Source organism: Branchiostoma floridae, chromosome 11 (assembly GCF_000003815.2).
Source record: "Branchiostoma floridae strain S238N-H82 chromosome 11, Bfl_VNyyK, whole genome shotgun sequence".
Taxonomy (NCBI): domain Eukaryota; kingdom Metazoa; phylum Chordata; class Leptocardii; order Amphioxiformes; family Branchiostomatidae; genus Branchiostoma; species Branchiostoma floridae.
The window spans coordinates 1,543,354-1,553,698 of record NC_049989.1 but is presented as its reverse complement, the minus strand read 5'-3'; the positions used below and the strand labels follow the sequence as shown (position 1 = coordinate 1,553,698).

The 10,345-nt window shown below is 39.2% G+C and overlaps 1 protein-coding gene across 1 annotated transcript; it reads right to left on the bottom strand.

Annotated features, from left to right (window-relative positions):
- Positions 1 to 479: 479 nt before the first annotated feature.
- On the bottom strand, positions 480 to 8,342 carry LOC118425767 (phosphoserine phosphatase-like). The gene is given in 8 exon segments (XM_035834835.1): positions 480 to 611; positions 1,421 to 1,472; positions 2,120 to 2,175; positions 2,177 to 2,217; positions 2,652 to 2,797; positions 3,344 to 3,478; positions 4,300 to 4,465; positions 8,174 to 8,342. Coding segments are annotated over 7 exon segments (678 nt in total). The 5' UTR covers positions 4,440 to 4,465; positions 8,174 to 8,342; the 3' UTR covers positions 480 to 503.
- Positions 8,343 to 10,345: the final 2,003 nt, after the last annotated feature.

The window sequence follows — 10,345 nt, the reverse complement described above, 5'->3', positions numbered from 1 at the left end:
GCCGAGTAGACCTACGGGACATAATGACAACATGTACCTGTAATATGAATTTTTAAGTCAAAGTATGGTATCCTAAGGACAAAATAACAAATTCAATTTATATCTTTCACTCTCAGGGCTCAAAATACTTTTCCTGCCTACCTGCACTGGTGCAGGTAACATTGAAAATTACCTGCATCAGACAAATTTCATCTCGCACCAATCTGAATCTAGGAAGTATTTACCATACTAAAATTGTTCATGAACCATTGCTATTTTTTCTTTTATACTTCATAGGCAGTAACAGTCAATGCAGCTAATAACAAAAGACTATATACACCTACATCATAGGACATTTATGTATAAAACCCAGTACATGGTTAGGTGCAGGTAGACACCAGAAATATCTGCACAGCTCCAATTTTACCTGCACTAGCCTGCATATGCAGGTGGTATTTCGAGCCCTGACTCTATAATACATACACAGTGTGTTCTGTACCACCACCTGAGGTACCAGGATTTGGTTAGGACTTGAGTGGTTCTGCCAGTTCAGTAAAGCTTGTCACAAACCACTTGGCCTTCTCCTGGACACTCGGACGTAGAACATTTCCGCCAAAACCGATGAAAGCTTCCTGAACAGAGAGAAAGAGCAATCAGAACAGACATTTAAATAAAGTACAGTTCTACATGTACCAGTGGCTTAACCACCTTATCAGGACTACATACAGCTGTGCTGGAATGGGATATCACTATGAAGGATATCAAATCTGACGTTCAAAGAGTCTGGATTTTTGGATCAAAGGATTATATATTTAAAATTTGGTATAGATAAATAGGTCCTAATCTGTGTTTACACAATCTCTCGCTGGCTGGGGTTGATGACCCCCTCCCCGAGATGCCTGAGAAATGCAGTATCGTTTTGCAAGTGCTGGGAAGAACATGGTTGTCTAAGACCCAATTTCTACAAGGAAAATTGCTCGTACACTGCCTCTTGGTAGAATACATCACGCCACTGTGGGCCTACATGTATATCAAAGTTACCTACAGGTCAAATATCATTAAATTTCATTCATCAGATACAGATTCTTAATTTATTGTTTCAAAGCCTGCAACTGAAACCACCCCCTGCAGTTCCAAAGAAAGCAGCTAGAGGGCCAAAAATCGTCTCTTCTTCTGACCACAACAGCTATCTATTAACCAATAATCATGACCGCAGTTTGTCCAGAACACAAGATAACAAAACTTGAGGTTCTGCTGTAGTACCTTCTCAAGTTGCAAGGTGGCCCATAATACAATCAACATCTCATCAAGACTATAAAGTATCAAAACAATCCACACAAGCATTATTGACTTAGTATCAATACTGACACACACGGACACACACACACTGACGTATACGTAACCCTTTTGGCAATGGTAAGAATGTACAGTGATGACCTACCGCAGGAGGACAGGCTTCAGCATCTGTCAGACCATCACCAACAACAACAACCCTGCAGACAGAAAGAATGACAGGTTCAAGTACTAGTGCATGTATTGAACTACATACATGTATTGTTAAGAACATGTCATGTACTTGCATTACACTCCATGTAGACAAATATGCAATAAATAAAGGAGTTCATGATTCTTAGTGTGCTCACTATGGAAATTAGTCCAATATAAGCAAAGGCTTCTAATGATCAATGTCACTATGGAAACCATCAGTAAGTTCTCAGTCTGACAGTTATGGTCGCCATTACTTTAGTGCACATGCATGTTCCCAATTCTGCTGACTTATGCTACAGTCGTAATTTTGCTTCAGTGACTGTATAATTATATAAAGGGGGTTTAGCCCCGCCAGGTTCTAAAGTCCCAAAACTGTAAATTCACGATTAACGTTAGGTCATGGCATCTATTTGTTGCCAGATCACAGGTGGATAGTAACTCAGGGTTTAAAACATCCAGGGGCCTGGCAGGGACACATAAGGGTCACACCTGAAAGTGCAGAAAAGCACTGCCCACAAACTACCCAGAGAGACTCATTTTTCAACAAGGAACGACAACTTTAGACTGAGGTGTTGGTTATCAAGCTTTTATATATGGGCCTTACCAGTGCCTGATTTAGTCGGGCCAGACCACATCTCATTGACCTACTGACCTCTTGTATCCATGGGTGTCTTTAAGAAGCTGCACCACCCGTGCCTTCCCACCTGAGGCTGACGGTGGGCTGGTCCTTATCAAACATCTCGTACTCACCTGGAAACAACACATGACGTACAGTATATACTACTACTTACATCGTTCAAATCTTTTACTTGCGTGAGGTACGGCCAAACCAATTTATTAATTGCTTCTCAGAGTTGATAACTCCTTTAATTCACAGGACAAAAAATTCACCACACATTTTATTCAGCAAACTATTATATAAAGTTGTTAAACAACTTTTCAGTACAGGAAATTGGCCTTAAGTTGAAAAGTCTTTAGAATTTGGGCACATCCATCAGAGCAGTTATAATTTTTCGTTCAGACAAACATATAAGACATTAAAAAATGTGCTGACAACAAACATGCAGGACCTGGTGCAGCTACTGTCAGTGGTAGCGTTTTTTTTTCTCTTTGTTCAACAAGCTGAACACTTGAAAAGTAGAATCTGTAACAGTGTAAGAAATAACTGAGGCACTACTACTCACCCTTTTCATTGAATAACAATTTGTTGGCAAAAATGTTTTCCACGGGAACCCCAACCAGCTTGGCTATCGGCTCTATGATTCTGAAGAAGCCCCCTGACACCAGGTACACAGCAGTGCCTCTCTTCTGGAGCAGTGAGACCACCTCCCTAAAAAAAACATTGGCAGGGATAATTAGGGTTGTGTACTGGTACCATGTATAGTATACTGATATTTTTTGTTGGACCGGTCTGAAAATATAACACATAAAAAGATCAGTGGACTGGACTGATTAGAAAATGAGCATATTATGTACCAGCAGGTGGTCACATGTTTGAGGGCTTCCCTGTCTAAGGAAATAATAAGTTATAAATTCTTTGTAAGTTTCTGCTTACAAAAGCACAATATCTAAAAAGTATGCAATATGTGGCCAAAGGAACATTACTTACGGTTAGGGGTGGGTACCTGTATTTTGGTATGCCTTAAAAAGTGTTAAAAAATGTAAACTGGAGGAAACCATAACCTTCTCAAAATACTGGACTTGGACCTGATTATAAGTCAAACCTATGTGCACCATAATAAAGTATACATGTACATGGTGATATATAAGCAGTGAGTGCTGATCTTACTTTACACCAGGTGTGTCAAACCTACCAGTATGTGCACCATAATAAAGTATACAAGGTGATATATAAGGCAGTGAGCGCTGATCTTACTTTACACCAGGTGTGAGCTGTGGAGGGTGTTCCTGGACAAACTTTTCCACAACCTGCAGACTGGGTTTGAAGAGGTCTAATCGAAGTGTCAGGGCCTCACGAAATGACATGCCGTTCCCCATGGCTTCTTTGGTCCTGTGTAACAAGAAAAAGAAAGAAACAAGGTATGCTTTATTATCAGGGGGCAAAAAACCTTTATCTTCCCAACCTCTATACACTTACCAAATATCATGATTACAAATATAATCCATCCAGAGTTTCTCAAGTTATGCTGACCACAAATATCTGGAAACACAAACACACACACACAGACAAACACACAGACACACACTGACACGTGCAAACAATATCTTCATTTCATGGAGATAACAATCCTCATCTTAATACTACTATCTGGTTCAATTGTCTGTTGGTCATTTCCATAATCATTGAAAAAAATATCAGATACCCTTAGCACTGATCAAAATACACTTTTGGGTCAACTTGCACTGGTGCAAGTGGAGCCAAAAGTTACTTGCAAGTACATTACAAATTACTTGCCCGAAGTAACAGTTTCCTTGCCCGAAATTAAAGTGAAATTTTTGTTTGTATTTTCACTTCCACTAACAAAATTCTTTTACTATTGGCACTTTTTTTTCTGTGTTGAACAATGCTTGATGCAATGACTGTAAAAAGTAACAAATACATGTAACTTTTATAACAAAGTCTCACTCATGGAAAAATACTACCGGTATTTGCCCGATGGGGCTAGTGCGGTAGGACATGCACTTCAGGGTTCTAGGTAGTGCATTACTGGCCCACTACGCTATAATTGTGACCACTATGCTAAAATAAGGGCCATTACGCTAATTTTAACTAGTGTAATGGTGCTTTGCTATCATACTCACTCGTACTCAAGCTAAATCAGACATTTGGACTTGTCCGACCCTGGTCTGGTTTGTCCAGTCAGTACTCACAGTTGTGCCACCTTGTCGCCCACCCCACAGTAGTTAGCCAGTTCATCCAGGCCCTCCTCTGTGATGACTGTGCTGTCTACATCAAAACATACGGCATCTGCTGTCTGCCAGATCTGCCGCACATCTGCTTGGTCCGTCATTTTGGTTCAGAGGTGTGGAGGTAAAGCTGAAACAAAAAGAAACATACAAAAAATTATGATGATCTGTTAACCCTTTTCTTGAGTTATTCTCAAAATTACCGCAAAATGCCCAGAACATTATCAAAACCTTAGTTCCTTTGCAGTAATGTAACAAGTCGCTAAAGGGCCCATTATTGAACTTGACCTTTTTTTTGCAGTCCTCGACCAGTACTAATAGTACATACATGTATAAGGATATCCACAGCTTCTCCAGTCGTGCCGTTGACAGACACACAAACAACACTGAAAATATATACTTCTTCATGAAGGTAACAGTTGGCCAATCATAGTCAGACTCATAACTTGAATCAAGGAGGTTCAATCTTGATAGAACCTCCTTGCTTGAACAATGTACCATGAACTATGATAATTTAGTGATAATTTGTAAGTTTATTAAATCATAATCAGTTTCATACTTCTTTCATGGAAGCCCGGTCTGCCTAAACACCACAAACGACCACAAACAACTCTAATATGCAGTGTATATGGGTAACAACCTTGTGTGACGCACTGGAGGCCATGTTTATACATTTATGAATTTTAAAAACGCAGCAACTCCTACCTATTCACCAGTCGGCTGTTTCACAATTGAGTGTACCCATTTATTTTTCCACATGTTACCAGTTGATAAGAAAGTCTACATAAGACATTACTGTTTTAGACTTTTATTTCCCAAAAGCTGATGTAACAAGGAACACAACAAAAAAAGAAATAGAGAAATTCATCAATATTTGGCGAAAATATCGTAAAAAATATTAGTAAAAAATGTCCCATTTTTAGTGTTACCAGGGGTCATTCAGTTTTTTTCACAATTAAACCATTGCATCTAACATCAAAAACATGGCTGCTACCTTAAAATTCCTTATTTTGTACATGCAGGGATATGTTAACTAGAGATTTATTACCATTTTTTGAAGATATTCCGACTTTTTTTGGCAATCAGGGTTATTTTGTATTTTCACCCACATGTTACCAATTTTAATGTAATATTTACTTAAAGGTTTCAAAGTCTGTAGCATTATTTTAATGTGCTGTGATAAGTGTTAATTTGATATGTTAATATTTGATATGATGTATGTGAAAGAACAAAAGTAGAATGAGATCATTCCTACTTTCATCTGAGTCACAGCGAAGGATCAAAGTATCGGCTGTCATTTTCCAAAAAATTTTGTCCCGTCCGTACCCCCCCTTAATTTCTATATTAAGTTAATACTACAAGCTTTTGATTGTGATAGTTTACAAGTCTCTTTGACTAAATACCAAACCACTATAGAAACCAAATCTATGATAAAGACCTTGCCCGATACAGCACCGTATAACTTCAAATGTCCTGTCCGTACCCCTGTCCCGTCCGTACCCCCACCTGTCCCGTCCGTACCCCCACTTTTAGATTTAAGCAAAATATTGGGGAAAATGACATTCCAATTGCTAAAATAACACATACTAAAGACTTAAAAGATACAAACAATTAATCTCCTCAATAAAAATAGTAGTTTCTAATGAATTCATCATCGTATTCTTTAACAGGTTTTTCATTAATCCCCATAAACTGCCTGGGACTGGTATGAGATGAAATATGATATTCCCCTTAAGTTACCATCCCATTTTGCCAAGACCATGTGCTCTCCTCTAGCCCAGCTCAGTCTCTTCCTGATTAAGTTGATGGTGACAACCCATTTTCTTCACCTTCCACTAGTGGTCTAGTGCAGGTAGTGTAAATGCAAAGGGCAAGATAGGCACTACCTGACATGCCAAGGAGAAAGGCAAAGGTTCTCGAGATACTTGTCAAGTCAAAATAAAATCCTTGAGAAGAAAGGGGTACTTGCTGTAGCAAAAGAGAGCAGAAGAGAACTGCAAGTAGCTCAAGAAATTGCAGATTCCCTGACAGAGCAGGTACATTCCATCAAGTTCACCGTGGAGCATCGCAATCAAAGAAAATATGCTACTGGTAATGGCATTCTCAGATCAGATCTAATAAGAATGTCTAACTCCCTTTTTTCTTAGTTTAGACAATATTGCAGTATTTGTAGATGCTTTAATTAACTGGTATTGGGTGAATAAATACATGTGTTCCAAAATGTTTGGACAAGTCCCTGCAGTATCAGTCTTATTGGCCTGTTGTCTGGCTGTGTCCCGTCCGTACCCCCACATAATATCATATTCATAAAATCATCAAGTCCCTTGTTGTGTTGCCAATGTATAAAACCTAGAATCTTATGTAGGAGTATATAAAGAATGAAATTTTACCAAAGTTTAGCTACCAAAGTGCTTGAATTTAAAAATTTCGTATTTGACCTTTCCTTCCACATAAAATGACAGCGAAGTGTTATCATCGCCTTACAATAAATGACCAGAAAATGACACAACAAGGTGCTACTGCAAATCAAAGTTAGTTTTCTGGTCTTGTGGACACTAGTGATGGAAGATAACATGGAATAGTGTTTATCTTTAGTTCTTCCTATGGCTGTACTGTATATACCTTTACATACAGTCTTACAGTTGTCCCGTCCGTACTCCCATAGTGAGCCATTAAAGAAAGACCTGTATTATAGTAACCGAGAGGTGTTGTGCAGAGATCTTTTAGGATATTGAGCCCCAAGTATGTACCTTTCAATTGCCAACATCAATTTTGAAATATATTAAAGTTCATTTTTCAACCTCAGTGACCCCTGTTTGGTACACTCAATTGTGAAACAGCCGAGTTATTCCGATTTAGGCCGCTGGTTTCAAGATCGAAGCAATTCTTGGCTGCCATGTTGGATGCGCCCGTGATAAGAGTCTGCATGGGGAAGTTCTCGATACCTTCCTTGGCGCCATAGACGACAGGACGATAAAACTATGGAAGCTGCATGTTGGTTCATATATTATAGCATACCGCAATTCTATCATTGTCGACTTATGAAACTTGCATACTAAATGTTTTTCAGCCTCAAATGCAAGCAAGCTTGATCCAACATGGTGGCCAAGAATTGCTTTAATCTCCAATCCGAACTAACTCGAAATAACTGGTGAATACGTAGGACTTGCTGCATTTTTTTTATTCATAAATGTATAAACGATATCTTCAGAGTGTCACACAAGGTCATTGGCCCATATACACTGCATATTAGAGTCGTTTGTGGTTGTTTGTGGTCGTTTGTGGTGCTAAGGCAGACCCCTGGAAGCCGTTTAATTGCACACCCAATTTGCCAGCATATTCCATGCAATTATACGTCGTGTGAAATTTCAGGATTCACCGAAAGGTGCGTTTATCCAATGTGCAATTTACAGGCTTTTGCTGTACAAAAAAAAAATATAATTTTATACAAATACTTTCTCAAAGTTAACTCAGTGTAATAGTATTGTATGACTAAATTAATGCCCCCAAGAAAATTCCAGTTACACAAGCATAATGTGGTGGTGTGCACCTGAGTCCATGGACGTTATATCACATTGCTGAGTCTATGTGAAAAAGCCCTTCATCCTGATTACTAACAATTCAACACTGCAAAGACTCCCATGGCACAAACCAACTGGTATGGAATAAGCCTGCATTCCCAGGCTAGGTCCGTTTCAGTCTGTATTTTTCCATTCAAGCAGCCTAGCAGCTACCATAACATAGCCGCAGTGACCTAGATAAGTTTTACTAGGGCAGCTATCTAGTGAAATAAAAATTCTTTTGCTCGATTAATCCACAAATAACATGATAGCCTTACCGTGCAGAAGAAGTTGATTCCAAACTGTATTAAATCGTCGTACAGCTTGTGCTGTTCTGCTTGCAATTGTGTACAGCGTGCCAAGCCTGGTCCGCGTGGCTCGTGACCTGTGACATATGACCTATGACCTTCAAGCAGATGCTAGAAGACAGTCGAATTTCTACCAGACGTCAGATCTCTTGATCTCTCTTCGAAATCTTCTTTGTTAGATTTGGGTAGATCGTTTCCTTGGGTAAATTTGGGAACATCTTTAGCTTTTCATTGACTAAAGGAGAAACGTGCTGGGAAATTAGCGATCTCGCAAGCTAATCTCGCGATATTTCGCCCGCGAGACCCAAACAAACGCACATGTGATCACATTGTTATGGCGCAGGCGGGGCTTTACAAATGTGTCTCCCTGGTATCAGACATCAAAAAGAGTTGCTGTCGCAAGAGGAAAGGGGTGGGAAAGCAGATATCTAGTATATTATTACACTGTACGAAACATATTGTAGAGCAAAAGCTGGTTTATGGAGCAAAAGCTGGTTTATGGTCAGTGTCCATTACTTTCAGTCATCTTTGTTCATTCAAGGATCTCTTAGAGGTTTCATTGTGTTTCATGTTAAATTGAAAGAACAAAAAATGAGTCAAGTCTATAGCAAGTTCTTTTCATGATATTTATTCTATGAACAAGGCTCTACAAGCTGCTTATGAAAGAGAAATTAATAAAGGTGATGATAACAAAAGTCTGAGTGTGTTTACATCTTCACATTGTGCTTGCAAATGTGCTTGCAAACTGTGCTTACATTAATAAAATGCATAAATCATATGATCCAACAAGTGTACTCATAAATCTGTTGGGTCAGTTTTGCAAGTAAACTAACAGAATATGAAAAATACACTCTTTGCTATGCACTCATGGATCTGTTTTTCAAACATACAAATAGGGTATGAAAATACACAAATATAACATTGGAAACTGGTATATGATCCAGCCAAAATCTGATGCTGCTTTAAGCCAGCAAGCTGTCTGCTGGGAAAATACACAAATATAATATTTGAAAGCCTCGAACCAGACAGTGTATTGCAAGACTTTGATAAAGGTGTCCCAGATCTCATGTGTCCCAATACCAAGGGTGTTCGGTTTTCATACATCAATGCAGTGGCAAAGACGCTAGAAGAAATTGATGAAGATATTGTAAAGGGTTTAGAAAAGTTGGGACTTGATCCGACTAATCCATCTATAATCATTCATACTTTAGTTAAGGATGAGGCCGACGGCATGGGTGAAGTTTCGGTTCACAAAGAAAAGGCTGACAAGTCATTGCCAGACAAGGCTCTGAGGTTTTCATTTTGTATTTTGAAATGTTCTGTAATGCACAATGGAGAAGAGGTCACAATTTTTGAAGAACCAAAACCTAACTCTGTGCGGTCAAACCGTCCAATAGTAGAATGTATTGGTGACGAAAATGATGCCTCAACAGTTAATGTATGTATTGGACCAGTAGAAAGGGAGCGTCTTGTTATGAAGGACAAAGTCATGAGAGTTCATATTACAGAAAACATCAAACGTGCTCATTTCCTAACTTTCTCCAATAGCATGATAGATGAGAAGTGGGATAGGTCCCACGGGGGTCTTGCTGGGGCAGGCTCAAGATTTCTCTGTACAATTTGTGACGCTGTACGGGATGAGGCCCTTCAGAAAACAGACTCATACTGTATTACGAGGACTTTGTCTAACATTACAGAGACAGCTGCCATTCTTCGGACAAATCCGAATAATCTATCTGATGCTGCTTTAAGTCAACAAGCTCACAGAGTAAAGTGTGACTGTGAGACTTTGCTCACCACAGAGCCATGGGAAAGGGGGATTGATGCCACACATGCAGACATAAACATGGGTAACTTTTTCAAAACTTTGATTATTACTATATTAGGGAAGTGGCCCAGGTGACCAGCTGGGAAAAAACAGCTGATGTGAAAGATTTGATAGATATTGCAGAGACAAGATTTGATGAACATATGATGTGTGAAGTTGGCCTCAGTCCTTCCCTTATGATGCCTGGAAACTATGCCAGGGATATGTTTAAACTGTGATGATGTAGATAAGATGGTGGAAGTTGTCGACAATCCAGCAAGGAGAAGTGCACTCATAGATGTGTTGGGTCAGTTTTGCAAGCTCAGAAGAGTGTA